Genomic DNA, 18,632 nt, shown 5'->3' with positions numbered 1-18,632 from the left:
ATATATATATATATATATATATATATATATATATTGCGATGGAAAAGTATTATGAAAATATGTTTAACATTTGTCTTTAAAAACGTGCTGTAAGAATTAGTAAAAAGTAAGCAAGACCTGCCAAAGCAACAAATAGATATGAAAGTATATGTACCAAATCTTGACAAGCATATGGAGAAGCATCTTGTAAGGCCAAATGTTACAAAAAATGCAGAAAATCTTACCACCAGATTGCTTTTTTGTGATGGCAGTACAGGGGTGCCACATGTTCAAATGTCTTTCTTTTGTTCTGATGACAAAGTCTAATTCAGGGGTGAAGTACATAGGCCATGTAATTATTCCTGAGGGTGTGCTGTCAGACTACTAAGTGTAACTAAAAACCATTGAAGATGAACTGGCTGCAGGAAAGCGGTGCAGTGGCTGTGGACTGCAGAACTTGACAAAGCAGTGTGAAAAGGCACTTACAGAGGCGCCTTTGCTGTAATACTTTGACCCCTCTCAGATTATTCTTCAGGCTAATGTGTCAAAATTGTTTACTGCAATAAGGACGGGTAGTGTGATATGCATCCAGGGCACTTACAGCTGCGAGTTATAATGTTTGCTGAATATAAAATTCCATCAGTATGTGTTTTTGAGGTTGTGTAGTGATGCAGTCATATTACAGGCCATTAGAGAGTTTCTTTACAAAGCCACTGGGACAGACACCTGCTCAGCTGTAAAGAATACTGCTGCAGCTGTGGTATTACGACATCAGTTGTACTTCACACTGTATCAAGGGTTATATAATTTACACCTATGTATATGAATACATTTGGATATGCATGTACATGACATCTGTGTCCAAAAAAGCATTCCAAATACAAAAACAAACAGTTCTTCTTTGCATATTCTAGATACATATATTAACATATGAAATTGTTCCAATTTCTATTTCTGATGTTTTTACTTCATCTAAAATCCTATTTATTTTATGGAAAATTTATGTATGTGCATATACTGCATTGGCTTATGGGTTAACAGTATTTAGTCTGGTATATCTGCTATTAATTGATACCCATGTAGTTTAGATATCTGTGCCAGCATCAGCCATATAAAAATTCTTATTAATTAGCTTCCAGTTTAAAAACCTACATTTCTACATTTAAACTTGGGTTATTTCCAGCGATTAAGGAAAGCACTTTACGGCAAGCAAAATACATTCAGTTCAAACCAAATATGTACTCAGCCTTCACTTCTCCTGGACATTAAAGTTAGATAGAGCTGAAAGTCAACATTATACAGACTTTGTTGCCATCTAGTGGTTCGAGAAAGAAAGCATTCTAACTGCAAAAACAAAGCATTTAGGCCAAGATCTGTGTAATACTACATTTGTAAATAAATAATAATAATAATTAAAACACACACACACACACACTTTGATTAACACTTATTTTATAGATTGTATGCATCGAACCACAGCAGTGTATGTAATGTCTACTCCATCATTTGCATAATTTGAAAGATTTTATTTATTCGGTATTTAAAATATAAATACCACCATCACAATGTGATTTTTCATTTATAGGAACTATCCCTTTAATTTTTTTTTATTATCTTCTTGCTGCGATTAGGAATTTGAGTTCTAATGTACACTAAATGGAATGTTTTTAAAAAATCTGAAATTGCACAGAAGTTTGTTCTTTTATTTATCTAGCACACCTGATGTCCAGTCCATGTTTCAAGGATTATATATCAGCAAAAAAAAGGGGGTTGACACACCTTGTTATTATGGTTTAATTAGAACTGTACATTTACCAAATTGATGACAGCCTTGAAGGCACTAATCTTCCCCGATGTGCTAGAAAAAGATAGAAAAAGCCCTGATAACAGATAACAGACTGTAAAACAATAGCAATGCTATCATTTACTATTTATTATGCAATGGTATCCATCCCATGTCTAGCTGCCAAACTTCAGAATCAGAATAAGCTGTTTATAGCTGCAGTTGCGGGATTTGATCTAGTGCTGGATAAAAATAATAGAGAAAACAATATATTTTTCTCTTACCTGTATGGTGAATTCTGATAAGGTTATATCAGCCAAAAACGCACTAAGTTTGGAATAAGTCTATCTTTTTTTTTTTTATACGCCTCTTATGCACACCAAAGCAATTATTATAAAATGATAATAATAGTAATAATATTATGAAATATTACTATTATTAAAATAACCGTTAATGTAAAATATATATATAACTGTAATATATTTTAAAATGTAATTTATTATTGCGAAGGCAAAGCTAAATTTTCAGCATCATACCCCAATCTTTAGTGCCACATGATCTTTCAGAAATCATTCTAATATGTTGATTTGATGCTCAAGAAACACTTATTCAATGTTAAAAACAGTTTGTTGCTGTATAATATGTGACCCTGGACCACAAAACCAGTCATAAGTAACACAGGTATATTTGTAGTAATAGCCAACAATACATAATTGTATGAGTCCAAATTATAGATTTTCTTTTATGCCAAAAATAATTAGGATATAAAGTAAAGATCATGTTCCATTAATATATTTAATATATTTCCTACAGTAAATATATTAAAACGTAACTCTTGACTAGTAATATGCATTGATAAGAACTTCATTTGGACAACTTTTGCACCCTCAGATTCCAGATTTTCATATTTTTGATCAAATAAATGCAGCCTTGGTGAACATAAGAGACTTCTTTATAAAAAAAGTACTTATTCCAAATGTTTGATGGTAGTCTATAAAATGCAATAGCAGTAAAGCCTTTACCATACCCAGTGGTTAGCTGCACATTTTGCATGTAATAAGGAGATAATGTTATCAACACAATGACCATCATCAAGTAAGGCATGGGTGCAAACAGTTAGGTATCAGGTTGCTCTCCAATGATGTCCGGAGGGTCCCTAGTAGTTCCGCAGGAGCCAGGTAGGTGCAGAAACGCCTAACTGGCTGAAATAAGCCCACCACCAGGGCTTCTCAGTCCTCTCCTCCCCATCCTCTCCCCGCACCCTCGGGCTGGACTGCTCAAACTGATTAAATGGGTCAAAACGGTCATAGTTGTCCAGCTCAGGGATGTTAAAGTAGTCAAGAGAGGGTTCTCGTGGGACCTTCTTTAGCACAAAGTCCACCCGGCCCACCTGTACGTTCCTTGGCAGATGAATGCGCTTAGATACTTTAGAGTAGCCGGAGGCAGCAGCAGTCACAATGTGGACACCTGGGTTCAACAGTCTCCAGTAATCACCATCCACAGCTGTAGAGAGAGACAGAGGCTGCAGCAACACTCATTTACATCTGCATTACTCATTTCAGGTCTCCAGGTTTGTAAAAGTGTGATATGGCTCTCTTATTAATAGTTACCGGTAGTGATGTCATGTCGCATCCCTCTAACAGATATCGTAGCTCCTTTTATGCCATTTCCATGTTCATCCTTCACAATGCCCCTTATACCTCTGTGGACCTGCATGTAATTTTACAACTCAGAGTGATGAAGGTAACTATTCAAAATGCTTGAAAATAGTTGAGGAATGTAATAATTATACACAGTATAAATATGGAAATATAAGGTAGGTTTCAAGCATAATAACATTTAACCAAGACAAGTCACCCAGTGAAAGTACAGTAAAAATGTAACTAATAGATTTCATCATATCTCCCTAGTTAACTGATTACATAAGGAATGCAAACATATTTTTATATATTAAAAGTTTTCCTAAAATATATGTTAATCTAATTAAATAAATATGCACTAATATGCAAAAATAAAAATATTGGATCAAAGCTAGGTTTCAAATTATTGTTGCTTTTTTGACATATTAGAGTCAAGGTTTTTAAAGATTTTGGATATCCCTTTGTATCACTCCATAAATCAGAAAATACTGTCAGCACCCAGGGTAAAAATAAATTGTCAGCATGTTTTTAGGCATAAAATGTTGGATAAAATCAAGTGAATAATACATCAACAAATGCCACTTTAAAAAAAAAACTATATAGACAATATAGATATGAAATAAACTGGAACTGTTACTAAAATAGAGATTCCTTGCTAAATGCGAGGGGGAAAACATTTTAAGATTGTATTTCGACTGTATTACAAACACTAAAAGTGTATTTTAACTTTTTTGCCCCCACTGAATCAACATATTTTGAAAGCCAAAATCACAAAATTGAACAAAAAAAACAATGTTTCTGCCTATAGTGTCTCATCTAAAGTTAAATAATTAAATAGCACAGAACACATGCAAAGCATTAACTTCTGCTCTTCATTTGGGCTTTAATTATGCTTAAAAGAGTCAGAGTACTTGTGTAGCTCAGTAAAAATAAATGAGAAGAAATAAATAACAAACATAAAAGTCCAGCCTGTTGCATTTTATGCTTAACTCCCCATAGAACCCAATAGAAACATGAACTCACAAACTCCATAAAGCTGAGCAGCGCCTCCTTATTCCTGAGCCACTCAGGATAGAGCTCCTCTTCAGAGGGGAATTTATCACAGCCCAACTCCACAGTGATCTCATAACAGTTACTGTGCAGGTAGTTAAAGTCTGACATACCTGATACAACATATATGGGGAAAAGATGTGAGTGACATGTATGGACAGCACAACAACAAAGGATGTCATAATAGTAATGGGGTTTTTAGGAAACCCCAGTTTCTCAAACTGGATGGCCAAATGGAAAATATACATGACATAAACGGCTTGCTCAATTTTTTATTTAGGCTATATATATGACTCAAATGCGGCATGATCAACATGGTCTTCTTTCTTTAACAAAAGTGTTTACCTCCAGCAAAGCTATACCACTGTGCTCCATTGGTTATCCCTCCTTTATTGGCAAATGAGGCTCCACATCTCTCTGTGTCATTGTTGGACATAGTGGCATGGGCATCTGCATAAGTCCTAGCCAACTGCCTAAAAATCTACACACACCACATGACTCAAAAAAGGAAGTAAGTGCAATATAATTAAGTGGAGGAGGAACATTCGTTTACTCACTTGTTCATCTGGTGTGGGGGAGAACATCCTTTCCTCCTGAGGGTGTCTAGAGAAGTCAAAAGGGTATGAGATGACCAGTTCTCCACCATGAAGACTGGCAGATATAACGAAAGGATAGGATCTTATCCACTTCATTACAGCATAGGTCTCTGGTGCAACCACCTGGAAAAATGTGTGTGAGTTATGAACAAAATAAATACACTTAATTATATATAATAGATGTACAAAAGGTTTCGAAAAGTTGCCCAAAATTTCAGCCTATGTTTCTCTATGCTTTCCTCTAAATCATATCCAATTCGATTTTTCATTCCAGAGTAACATGGGTTTTCCAAATTTCCAAAGGTAATTCAGATATTCACACAGAACATGAATCAGGTGTAATTTTTGTTGTACAGCTGTATGTTTGATAGAAATGGCTGTGCATTCCTGCTTTGTACCTTATTTAACCAGTAGGACTCAGGGACTGGGATGTGGTGGCTACGGAAATGTCTGAAGCGACGGCGATTGTAGAAGATGGAGGTGAGGTCAGGGAAGTTGCGGTTCAGATCGAGATTCTGTGCGTTGGCCCGACCGCTTGTCCACCCGTTGTACTCATGACCCTAAATGTAACAAATCTCATCAGTCAAAGGCCATAGACAAATTTTAACAGGGTTTCAAAAAGAGTCACTAAATGTTTAAAGGTATAGCTCACCCAAGCATGAAAATTCTGTCATCGTTTACTCACCCCATGTCATTCCAAACGTGTATGGCTCTTCAGAGCAATGCGAAGGAAGATATTTTTAAAGAATGTTGGCAAGCAAGCAGTTTTAGTTCCCAATGACTTCCATCATATGGGCAAAACCACCATGAAAGTCAAAGGGAAAAATGAAGAAAGTGTAAGTAAATGATGACAGAACTTTCAATTTTGAGGACATACAAATTAGTCTTTTTTTTAAGTCACATGTAAAACATTTGCTACACATCAAGTTTATCACATTGGATGGATCAGAAAGTCAAAATGATGTCAGACATTAAGAAAGAATGTCCAAAAGAAGGTTTAAGTGTTAAAAGACTACAGATTGTAAATGAAAATAAATAAATACAAAAAAAGACAGAAAACATCAGAACCAGGCAAAGTTATGTCTGTTAGTGGTAAATGAATGGACCAACACGGTTGTATCCTCTTATTTAAGAATCAATTGATTTTCATCTAATCTAATCTTAAATTATTTGGTGGAATTATTTACATATTTTATAAATAAACAAACATTTGTTACAAATTATAAAAAATGTAAAAGATTACTCAAAATGTATTGATTTCCCACACAACCCATTATATTCTTCAACGTCACCCGTGGTGATCAGTATACGATTTAAAGGAATGAGATGAATCTACTATTAGTTTTGCAAGATAATGTTACTGCTGTGTTATATGACAAGGAAAATACGGACAATTGTCTATTAGAGTGGTTAGTAAAGGCCTCCCTCTACCAGTTGTCTTTTTCAGTTCATAGCTGTATCACACGACCAATTGTACCTTTTTATGCTTGTTTTGTTATGGTTTTTATATCATTTGCCTGACACGGACTTCCTCCGAGGTCTGACCTGTTCTGGAAGACACTCTCTGGTGCAGGGAGCTTGGTGTGGTCAGTCGGCCGACAAACAGACAGGCAGACAGACTCAGACAACAAAATATTTACTTCCTGGTTGATGTTTTCGGGGTCGTTCCTATCGGCTACCTCAGAAGCGGCAATCTCATAGCCGTCAGGATTCATGGAGGGTAGGATATGGATGCGTGTGGTGTTGATGATGGTCTGAATCCGCTCATTGCCCAGCAGATACTCAGAACACAGATACTGAGCCAGGTAAATCAGCAGCTGCCGGCCGAGAACCTCGTTTCCATGCATGTTCCCAATTAATTTGATCTCTGGCTCCACTAGAAGCAGCGAAGAGACAAATGCTGAATTATGGCAGAAATAACAAGGATGCTAGTATGACATTACAAATTCAGACCAAGGACACCGAATAGGTGTTTTTCACAGTTATATACCATTCAAACATTTAGTGTCAGTCTTTTTTTAAAGGGTTTTCTTACCAAGATTGTATATATCTGATCAAAAACAGTAAACATTAATATTGCTGAATATCATTACAGTCTGTTTTCTATGTTAACATATTCCAAAATATAATTTATTCCTATCGTAGCAAAGCTGAATTTTCTATTCAATGTCATGTTATCCTTCGGAAATTATTCGAATATTCTGATTTGCTTCTCAAGAAGCATTTCCTATTATTATGAATGTTGAAAACTGTTGTGATGCTTAATATTTTTGTGTAAGCATTATACAATTTTATTACTTTTCAATTACTTTTCATAAAAAATTCTTACTAACCTCAAACTCTTTCTAAAAAATTTTTTTTTCTCTTACTCACATAGGTCATGTTGTCCAGGATTACTGGAGAATTCAATAGCCAGTAAGTCTTTTCCTTCCACACTGCGCCCAATGCTGTATGTTTGTGAGATGTCAGAGCATTTTGATGCCGTCTTCTTCAGGATGCTGAACATCTGAGAGTTGGTGTGGTAAGTGAACTGAATGATAGTGAAAAAACCACTATCAGATATGTTGGCAAAGGCCACTTCCTGCTTTTCTGAGGGGAGAAAAATATGTGAAAACGTTTTAGGTTTTAAGACATTTTAATCCATATCCCTGAATATAATAAAACATCATGAAAGTCAACCTAATTAACATCTTCACAACTTGTTAGGATGATCTGAATTAAGGTGATTTTGATGTTTTTAATTTCATTAAATAAATATGAAATTATTAAGTATTAAATAATACTTTTTAAAGTATAATTTAAGCATTTAAGCCTATTAATTAATTATTTATATTTCCTCTAATTTTTCTTCACAACTCTTACCTCTTAACTCTGACAATGGGTCATAACAGCCCTCCTCTTCGCCAACAAAGAATCGGTCACAGTCCAGAAAGTAAGGCCATGCCATTTGGATGGCCTCAAAGGCATGAATACAGCTCTTTTTCACCATTTCACACGAGCTGCGGCACGGCTTCATTAACTTGTTATCTCGACAACGGGGAGCCAACACTGAGCAGCCCAACAGACGGATGTCTGGAGAACACTCTCCATTCAGTAGGCCGTGGATCACGCTCAAGAGCAGGTACTCTGCACCCATCTCTAAATCCTGCCGTGATCGATGGCCCACGATGTTGGGGAACATGGTGTGGCTGTAGGGCACATCCTGACAGTAACCAAGCACCATCTCCATACACTGTGCTAGGGACAGGAGAGCAAGAAATGCATTTAGAAAGAATGTGTCACAGACAGTGTGGTCTAGCATTATCTCATGCTATCTCAGATCTTTCATTAATTTAGCCTAAGGTCTTTATATCATGTATTCCCCTTTCTACAGTGATGTAGACAAGTCCCATCTTGCAGTGATGTTTGGTATTCAGAGTTCCTTTCTCCCCCATACCTTACAGGCTAGAGCTGTGAAACACTAGTTGCAGTCAAATTTTAGAAAATCAAGCAACAAGATATAACAATTGCATATGTGGTAGACTGTAATCTGGCCCAGTATGCAAAACAGAATGAAAATAAAAACTTACGCCTGTTTTCTGCAGGTGTTCTGCATCTTCCTAAAAAAATTAATAAAAAATAAATAAATTATTAACAGAGGATGACTTGAAACCGTTTCCAATGCTGGTGTCTGAAGGCTAGATGGCAGTAGAGTACACAGTGGAAAGAAAGCCATCTTTCTGTTCGAATATTGCATGACAGTTTCAAATCATCACACACTTCGTGCATGCATTTGTAAACAAGCAAATCATTTTTCTGACCTCAGCATTTATATTGCCAATCAAAGGTTTGTACACACCCACTTATTCTTTATTAAACTATTTCCATATGTCGGGGTGTTTTCTTTCTTTTTTTTTTTTTTTCTTTTTTTTTATCCAAAATGAATATTTCAAACAAATATTTTTATTTTTAGTAGCCTAAAGCAACGACCCGTTTCTGGACATTCAACTAACTTCATAAGGTGCATCTTAGGATGCTTTCCAAAGACTATTTAAAAGTGCTGGGAAATTTTACATATAAGTAAAGTAAAATAACATTGATATATGAGTAAAATCATATATTAATAATAGTGTTGCAGCGTGTAGTAGTAGTAATAATAATAACAACAACAACAATCATTTATATTCGTCGGAATTTAAGGCATACAACTTTTAAGTATTTAAACATAAGACAGATTAAAAATATATATATATTTAAGATCAGGAGAGACCTATTTAAACGAGCGTTCAATACTCTGACAAAGTAGTGAAGCTATATTGTAAACCTCTGAGCATTAGTTAACTGTATCCTACTAAAGTTTGTGCAACACTGAATGAAAACGTTACCCATAGCTGCTTCTTCCGGAGAACATCTTGGGACGCTCCAGCATGTCGCCAGTGAGCTTAAAAGTATTAGAACCGTGTGCATTTTGCTGTCCCTGAACTGAATGATGTGGCAGTCGCTGCGACGTACAAAGTTGTGATCATCTTCCGAAAAGTTCCGCTACCCCCATCGCTTAAAGGAGAGCCTGCACGAGCAGCGCTGCCAAATGATCAAATTACAGAAAAAGCTTCTGCGCGGTAGGCGGACGCTCTTCTGCTGTGTCTGGGACGCGCTGTAATTACAGTCCTTCAGGAAAGCCTGACTTCACATTTACCCCTTTGTGGCATATACTTAGATCAAAACCACTGAGGGTTTTTTCATGTGAATTTTTGTCATCTTCAAGAACTCCCAGTGTGAGGTGAATCCACTTGCCTGGTTGGTTTTAAGGCCTGTGTCCACCTAATATAAAGCCCCACTCTTCACAGTTTCAGACCAAAATCTATGTAGCAGCCTATATTAGACATGTAGGGATTCACACAATATGCAAAAAGCAGTATAGGTTATTTGAATAATAATCCAATTGTTATTCTGTTATAAAGCTGATAAATGAAACAGAACTGGCTCTTTTAAGTTTAAATTCTAGGACAAGAAGTCAAAAAAAGAAGTCCTTTTTCAGATTTTCTTGTTTGTTGTATGTCGAAGGTCAAAGAACACAGTGGTCAAAGGGCAATAACTACATATAGTATGTCTGGGAATGTGTTTACTCACCAGCACATTTCTTTATGACTTTATCTTTTTACAAATCCAAACATACTTTGTAAAAACGAACCTAAACAATATGAATGGCTGATTCAACCTGACTGTATCTATTATGACAACTCTGTAAAGATTTTAGCATGGTATTGGATATGACAAAGTTAATGAATTTGGACTTGGGGGAATAAATCTGCTATGCTGCTGCTGTTGGTTATTGCTGTAGTTGTAGATTATTGATACTTCTGCTGCAAGCAAGTACAGGAACTTGCTAATGCCAATGCACACGGCGATACAGTGCTGTGAGTATTTGAGATATGCTGCTGCTGCACAAATAGCATTACAGGTGGAGCTGGGGAAGGTGGAGGGTTTCAGAGGAACTCTGAATGCTTTTTTTTTTAATTGTTGTCCATGAGAAAAGGAGCTTTAAAATCATATGGAGTTAAGTTTTTTGGAAATCTAAAATTGAAGAAAGTTTTCTTTGCTGGGTATGCTTAGAGGTAGAGTTAGTGGAAGTGGCCTCCTCAAAAAAAGAAAAAATAATTAAATAAAGTGCGTTCTGGACAGATTGGCCACTTTAATACTAAATCAACCTAGATACATTAATACACAACTAAATGTTATGTGATTAATCAGGTAGAATTAGCTTTTTAAAGTAAGTTCAGGTCATCACTTCTTACAATGATAAATAGCTATACAATTCTTACCCTTCTATCATTATTTTATTTCAGAATGTACAATATAATACACATTACAGTACTATGTTATGTAACATACATGTATAACAGATGAGTGTACAAAAATTCATAGTCTGAACTCAATAAAAGCAAATCCAGTGATTGGCAAAGATTTTGAGCTGCCATGGTTTTAACAGACAGCAATGATACAGTGTATGCCATTATTTTAGAAATTATAGGGAGTTTGGTGTGGCAGTTCGGTGACTAACCAGCCCAATCCTGTGCGCATATTTTTGAGGGTGTCAGTTGTCAGCCTTTTTCACCTGCTCTAGTGACAGTTATCCTCCATCTATCAGCTTGTTAACCCTTTGTGAGTAGCATTCGTTTTACATTCCTGTGGGACTGCAGTGACCAGAAAGTGTGTATAAGTTCCGTCCCAAAATCCTGTTGCAAATTCCAAAAAGGGCCATCTTATATTGTTGCCGCAAAAGGGAGTAGACGAATGGGTCAGAAGCAGCTTTGCTGTACACCAAGCACTTGCTCATGATCCCCCAATAACGGGCAACTTTTACTGAAGGAGCCAGTTCAGTCAGTCTAGGGCAAAAGAAACATCTATATTAATAAAGAAACATTTAATATGGCACTGTATTGGAGGAATTGAACATTTATGACCATGTTGTAAACAAATTACAATAAATTTATGTTTTCTAGCACCAATAGTAGTCGGATTAATACAGAGGTTCATTTAAAAATCATATTATATAATAGGGCCTTCTTACAACAAAGTGTATTTTTAATAACAATGTTCAATAGCTATATTCTATCCAGTGCTTTAAGGTATGTAAATATATATTGGTTTTCAAAAATAAACTGACTCTGAGAAATATTCACTCAAGTAAAAAAATGTGACAACTAGCCCCAGTCTCTTTTGTACTATTATACAGTGCACTTATTATTGAGATTGTAATATCTATGAGTAATGAGTACGCTAATATCTGTTTACATATGGAGAGTATGTGTAAATTATTACATATTATAAATTATGATGTATTATTATTACTTAAGATCAATATTCCCTCTAGTAACATGACAACTATCTTCCCTTTACTATTAGGCCTATGCATATAAAAAATATACTATTGTTATTTAAATGATATCTGTTTTCATAAATCATAAAAGCTGTTCTCACTGCATCATGCTAAAGGTATTTGCAAATTGTAACTTGCACTCTGTAAAGCTATTACATTTACTACACTGGTCTTGGTGTGATTGATGTTTCATTAGGCCTATATTTATTTTGCATCATGCGACTGTCAATAAGAGAATACTGAATCAAACAGATAATTGTTTGCATTAATTTATGCTCTCCTTCCATTCCACTAAAATGTATTGTCATGATGCCATACCGTGTTATGACATAGGGGGTGAAGCACAGGACGAACGACCCGATGAAAATGCTGATTTTCTTAGCGGCCCTGTGTCTCCTTTTCTTCTGCTCCAGTAAGCACCGTTGTTTTACACTAACAAGTTTAAAAAAGAACAAATCACTAATATAAATATGCTTTATGATACTTACTACAATGTTGGAATCATAATTATGTTTTAAATGAAGCCTACCTCGGATGAATGTCGACAAGTAGTAAAAGTGTCTGCACTGTTATGACATCTATCCTCTTACAATGAAAGCGCGCCACTTGTAGCACTTTCAGGTAGGCAAAGCATAGGATGAAAAGCGAGAAGGCGAATGTACATGCGTGGAAGACCGCGGTGAACACCATGAAGTGACCGCGGCTCTCAGCATCATCTCTCAGGTGCACGGTGCAAGACGCGTACGCGGGATTGTAATCGACCCAGGACAGCAGGAGAGCAGTGAGAGAGAATGCGAGCGAGTGAAGCCAGGCGTAACTGACCATTAGCGCGGCATTCTTCAGTCTCATTTTGCTGGGATAAGTCAAAGGAAAAACCACGGCTATCCAGCGGTCTATGCTGAGAGCTGCCATGCTCAGCATCGTGTTGGTAGTCAGAAAAGTATCCATAAAGCTGACTGTATAACAAAAGTGGTCGCCGAAAGGCTTTTGGTGTTTTACGACCCCAAGCAGGGTAGAAGGCATGTTGAGAAGAGCGATGAGGATGTTGCAGAATGAGAGGTTCATGATGAAGATCGCTGGCACCTGTGCACGAACCTGTACGCTGCAGGTGAAACATAGTAACACCAGCAAGTTCGCCACGAGTGACACCACTGCAATCACAACGATAAGAAGTTCTAGAAATATATCCAATAAGTTCATGACTCTATCCAAAGTCAATAGCAGCTGATTTGTTGCGAGTTTTTGCCTGTGATCTCCCTTTGGGTCCTCGGTGGCTCATCTTTGCTGCTTTCCATACTGCTTTGGTAAAAATGACGGCCGTTAAGTGTCGGTCATTGTCAATGAGCGCTGTCCAGTGTGCTGAAGAGATCTTGGATTTGATTTGATTATCGTATCATAATCACCTTGAACCGTTGTCCACATCTGGGTATTGGTATTTGTATTGTTTAAATTAGGCACCGTAATAACGTTCGACAGTAAGGTGAGAGGCAACAACTCTGAGCTCGTGCTCATGCGCATTGAATTATTTTTCTCTGAGCGCTCCCGGCTCACGTGCAGCCACTTTATTACATGTGACGTATGGTTGACAAATTGCAGTTGGGAATTGGCCAGTGGGAGAGATTGTAGATGGTAGATATTAATTATTTTAAGCCCAAGGAAGTTGTAAAAAAAAAGTACAATAATTAATGTTCCCGATTACATTATGCACAGTGACGTTTAAAAAATAAATATCGGAGAAGATAAAGAAGTTTGATTGTATACACAATAGCGAGAGTAAAAGCATCACGACTCCAGCACACCAGTTAAAGTCTTGAGAAGTTCTAACTCTCTCCAGTAAAAAAGTTCATATCCCCTGTTGTCCTGTCACATCAAAATTCACTGACTTAGCTGTTTAGAACTCTTTTGTAAACGGTACTTGATGCACATTTCTCTCCATATTCAGAAGCAAAGGTTACAAGGTTCACTTCACAAGACTTGGAATGGACTGGAGTGTGGATTACTACAGGCTATTTTTGTGACGTGATGAGTAGAAATTAACTGCTAAAGCCACTGATCAGTGAAAAAGTAAAGGGTTAGTTCACTCAAAACTAACTCTCCTCACTAATCCATGGTGGGGGATGAGGAGATACCCCCTGACTATGTAAGCGCTTTGAGTGTCTAGAAAAGCGCTATATAAATGTAAGGAATTATTATTATTATTATTAATCATGCAACACCGATGTCCTTCGTCAATCCACTGGAACTGCTTATGACATATACAGTATAGCGTAACTGGTTAAAAAGTATTAATTATGTTTGAAACATAGATATTTTTCTGACAAAAACGGATGGATTCACTACAGGAGCTATGTGAGGCACTTTTTACTATGGATGTGTGTGCTTTATTTAACCTGTTTTAGACTGTAAAACGGAAAAACCCGCCCACTACGATAATAGAGCTTGGAAGAGCTAGGACAATTTTTTAACATAACTCCGATTGGATTCGTCTGAAAGAAGTCATATACACCTGTGGCTTGAGCTTGAGTAAAACACAGGCTTATTTTTATTTTTTGGTGAACTAACCCTACAAGAGGTAACCCTACTGTGATTTTTATATTGCATAGAGTATCTCATGGCATAAGTAAATAGTACAGTAAATACTTGTTTGATATAGGTACACAACATTACCTGTCAATTCTTTCCTTCTTAGAAAGGAGAACAAATGAGAAACACGTGTTTATTTTACAAGCACATGCAAGCACACACCACTGCCCTCAGCAGGTAAATCAGGGGCTATTTTTTCATCATTGCCATGGCAACTTGCAAAGTTATTTTGGACTCTTTCTTTTACCATCTGTGGGGTTTTTTTTTTCCTCTTTAACACCGAGGACATTTTGCGGCTGCTGATGTGTTCGAAAGTTTCCTCTTATGAATTGTATTTATTTCATAAAATGGCAATTGAAAATTATGAAAGTGAAAATAAATTATATGTGGCCAAGTATGGTGACCCATTCTCAAAATTTGTGCTCTGCATTTAACCCATCCAAGTGCACACACACAGCAGTGAACACGCACCATGAAAACCCATTGCTGCGATGCCCGGAGAGGAGTTGGGGGCACTTCGGTGCCTTGCTCAATGGTCTCACCTCAGTCATGGTATTGAGTGTGGAGGACAGCGCTGGTTAATCACTCCTCCCACTGACAAAATCCTTCCAGACCTATGACTCGAACCCGGGTCAAATAACCTTTGGGTTACAAATCTGACTCCAATTGACTGCTCAATTGGCCTATTATTCATTATTCAAACCGCCCTACCGTTCATTGAATACTGAGAGAAACTTCCAAAATTTTTAAGATGATTTCAGAATAAGATGATTTCAAATAAGATTTCTCTGTATTCAGAGCCAGATGATGATGATGATGATGATGATGATGATGACCATGCAGTTCAGGTTGAATTAAAAATAAAAATAAATAAAGACTGTGTATTCCTTATTTGATGGCAAAGTGATACCAACAAGTGTATAACTTCATTTAAACTTAACTTTGGTAACACAACATGGAGTACTTGTACATATATTATGCTGTGTAATCGAATACAGCTCAAAAATGTCTCCGTTGTGAGGCTCTATCACACAATGACATAATAGGTGTAATGCGCTCATCATGTATTTAGTTATTAGCTCTGATCATAGTTATTTTAAGGCACGCTGATGGAAAACCTCTTCAAAATGTGAAGAGGAAGTGTCCTGTGGTAAAGAAGGAAACCTTTTTGTGTTCACATGTTCAGATCCTGGGTGGACGTTACGCAATAAAGTGCTGATGGCAGAACCACTTAAGATGTCAACAGTCAGGGTACACCTTGCTCTTTCTTTCCCTCTCGCTCTCTATTTTCATATATAAAAAGAGAGCGATTACATAACAGGATGTCTAAAGGTCAGGATGAAGTTGTTTATTTTGCATATGGAGGTGTACTGTACTGTACACTATGAGCCAGAAAACTGAATCACATCCACATGGACACTTCTAGCCATTTCCCCCCCACATAAACAAAGTAGGCTACAATAAACAAGTTTCTCAAAAAAAAAAAAAAAAAAAAAAAAAAAAAATACATTGTAATGTCCATATTTTATACCAAGATAATAACATTTTTTATTCCCTGCCCTTTCTGCATTTGCATTAACAAAAGTATATTGTAGGGTAGGGTAGGGAAATTATAACTATGTTTAAATTTACTGTAAGCAGAGTTTCATTTTCTCTGTGTATTAAAAGCTAGTAATGTAAACATACATGGAAACACATAAGAACCAGAGGAAGAGAAGCCTGGCGGCTCTGCTACTGCTCCAGTTATGTTAATATGATGAGACAGGTTGACCATCCGCCCCCTCCAGCTTCCCTGCACCACAGGCAGATGCACAGCAGGCTGGCTAGCATTTGAAAAGGATCAAACTCTTTTCATCCATGTATAGATGTAAAATAATGTGCTTTCAGTTAAGATCAACAGCCATAATGTTTTTGCCTAACATTAAAATATTTTGTGTATAGTAGAGGAATAGTTGATTTAGTAATCTTGTAAATGGTTCTAATTTCTATAAATGAAATGGTCATTGTAATGTGAATTTGCAAACACATAAACTCAATCTCTGTGGAATAACTCTACTCTTAAAAATAAAGATTTCAAAAGTAGATGTTCACAGTGATGCCATATAAAATCCATTGTGTGTTCCATCAAAAAACATTTAAAGGGTTAATTCAGGCAAAAAAGAAAATTCTTAAATTAATTACTCACTCTCATGTTGCTCCAAACCTGTAAAAACTTCGTTCATCTTTGCAACACAAAATAAGATATTTTTGATGAAATCTGAGAGCTTTCTGACCCTGCATAGACATGCAACTGACACGTCCAAGGCCAAAAGAAAGGTAGTAAGAACTTTGTTAAAATAGTCCGAATGACATCAGTGGTTTAACTGTAATTTTATGAAGCTACAAGAATACTTTTGTGCACAAAGAAAACAAAAAAAACAACTTTATTCAAAAATGTATTTGCTTTCCTGTCAGTTTCCTGTGTCAAAGACTGGTAAGGAAGACGTTAATTTTATTTTTTAAATTTTTTGCACACGAATGAAAAGGAAAGTTTACTGCCAATAAAGAACCTGTCATTTTAAGAGTGTGGCCACTATTTATTTTATATATACTACGTTTTCCTTATCAAATATAGAAATCTGTACATTTAGGTACACAAACCACTTAAAACAAAATGCTTTTTCCTCTGCACTGAAGGCTTTAATAAATAATTCACTAAAACCGCTGACACTGGAAGTACAGCTAAATCTAGAACTGGGTGTGTTGCATGCAGTTCTTGCTCTTCTGTGTGATGTCACATGTGTAGGCATGTTTACTTAATCATATTAATGTCTAATTGTGTTTTAAAGATTAAATATTGATGGTAAGTATTAGTTTCAAATGCTTTAACTCCATACCTTCCCCTCATCCAGTTTGGAAAAGTTAGAGAGAAGTTTGGGTTTCCTCTGTTCCCGTATATAAAAGGGTTGCACCTGTATTATTCATCACGTGCAATATTTATTAGACGCTCTAAACAGCATCTTTCCCACAGACGGTGACTCTAAATTACCTTAACAGATCTGATATCTAACATACAGGTAAAAATACCAGGTCATAAAATGTAAAAAAGAGGCAATAAAAACAGTCCATAAATTATTCAACTACAATATTAGACAACTAGAGGATGTATTCTGTCATTGACTGATAGTGTAAGCATCTATATGTTGTACTACATGGTTTTCTCAGGAAAACTGCCTTGTTTGCATTTCTTATCTTGTTTTGCTACATGATGTTGTGGGTGCTGATTAACATCTCGTGTGACTGTGGTGGCTGAAAACACCTCCAGATGGTTTATGCCTGAAAGTTGAGGCTGATTGGTATCATCTCAGAGGGTAAGTTTGCAAGAATAATGCTGATGAAATAACACAAAATAAGATTTAATCACACGGACTGAAAGTGGACCCCGAGCCAGGCTAGCCTCATGTGAACCCAAAGCCTGTTGTGAAATACGCTACTCCTACACAAAAATCCCGTTAATTTTCCATCATCTCAAGCACTGTGGGGTTTGAAGGAGTTCATTGCTATGGACTGTACTTCCTGTTTAATTCCTTTGTTAGCAACTTATTACACAAAAAATGACTGGAATTTTAGTTTTGCAATGAACTTGTTTTCCCAATTGATTTAATGGGCTTTCCATGTATGGGTGTGCCTGTGTGTGTGTGTGTGTGTGTGTGTGTGTGTGTGTGTGTGTGTGTGTGTGTGTGTGTGTGTGTGTGTGTGTGTGTGTGTGTGTGTGTGTGTGTGTGTGTGTGTGTGTGTGTGTTCAAATGGATGGGGACATGTTCACTCAAAATCCATCTCATTATGACTCATAAGTACACGCACATACCAAAGTCAAAAGTTTCCTAACATAATATCTATTGACATCATACAGTAATAAACATATTATCAACCCTTTATTATCTGTAGATTTTAAAGCACATCATATGTATTCCTTTATTACCACAGAAAGGCATGTTTTAATATAATTTCATCATAACTTCCCCACATTTACAGAAAACTATATGTATTCAAAACAGCAAGTTTCAGTTCATTTTTTATTTACTTGGGCCCTTAATTTAATCCGTGTGACTGAGCCATTCTTACCCTGCCTTAAACCATCTCTCCTCGTTTTTACAAGCCAC

The 18,632-nt window shown here is 36.5% G+C and overlaps 2 protein-coding genes across 3 annotated transcripts; both read right to left on the bottom strand.

Moving 5' to 3' along the window:
- Positions 1-1,414: 1,414 nt before the first annotated feature.
- Positions 1,415-9,617, bottom strand: LOC127949337 (carboxypeptidase Z). 2 transcript variants are annotated; one of them, XM_052546438.1, is made up of 11 exons: positions 9,413-9,617; positions 8,618-8,647; positions 7,911-8,285; positions 7,422-7,637; positions 6,728-6,924; positions 5,447-5,608; positions 5,010-5,171; positions 4,798-4,933; positions 4,426-4,565; positions 3,373-3,472; positions 1,415-3,265 (listed from the first exon to the last, which is right to left on the bottom strand). In XM_052546438.1, exons 1-11 carry the CDS (start codon positions 9,492-9,494, stop codon positions 2,919-2,921), a joined length of 1,947 nt encoding a protein of 648 aa, XP_052402398.1. In that variant the 5' UTR covers positions 9,495-9,617; the 3' UTR covers positions 1,415-2,918. The 2 variants fall into 2 exon arrangements, with proteins under 2 accessions (XP_052402398.1, XP_052402397.1); XM_052546437.1 differs by having other exon boundaries at positions 6,689-6,924; positions 9,413-9,616.
- Positions 9,618-10,783: 1,166 nt separating this feature from the next.
- On the bottom strand, positions 10,784-13,438 carry LOC127949333 (G-protein coupled receptor 26-like). The gene is made up of 3 exons (XM_052546431.1): positions 12,437-13,438; positions 12,226-12,339; positions 10,784-11,413 (listed from the first exon to the last, which is right to left on the bottom strand). Exons 1-3 carry the CDS (start codon positions 13,105-13,107, stop codon positions 11,206-11,208), a joined length of 993 nt encoding a protein of 330 aa, XP_052402391.1. The 5' UTR covers positions 13,108-13,438; the 3' UTR covers positions 10,784-11,205.
- Between the last annotated feature and the right edge of the window lie 5,194 nt (positions 13,439-18,632).

The sequence above is a fragment of the Carassius gibelio genome, chromosome B1, assembly GCF_023724105.1.
Source record: "Carassius gibelio isolate Cgi1373 ecotype wild population from Czech Republic chromosome B1, carGib1.2-hapl.c, whole genome shotgun sequence".
Taxonomy (NCBI): Eukaryota; Metazoa; Chordata; class Actinopteri; order Cypriniformes; family Cyprinidae; genus Carassius; species Carassius gibelio.
This window is presented reverse-complemented; position numbering and strand designations above follow the sequence as displayed.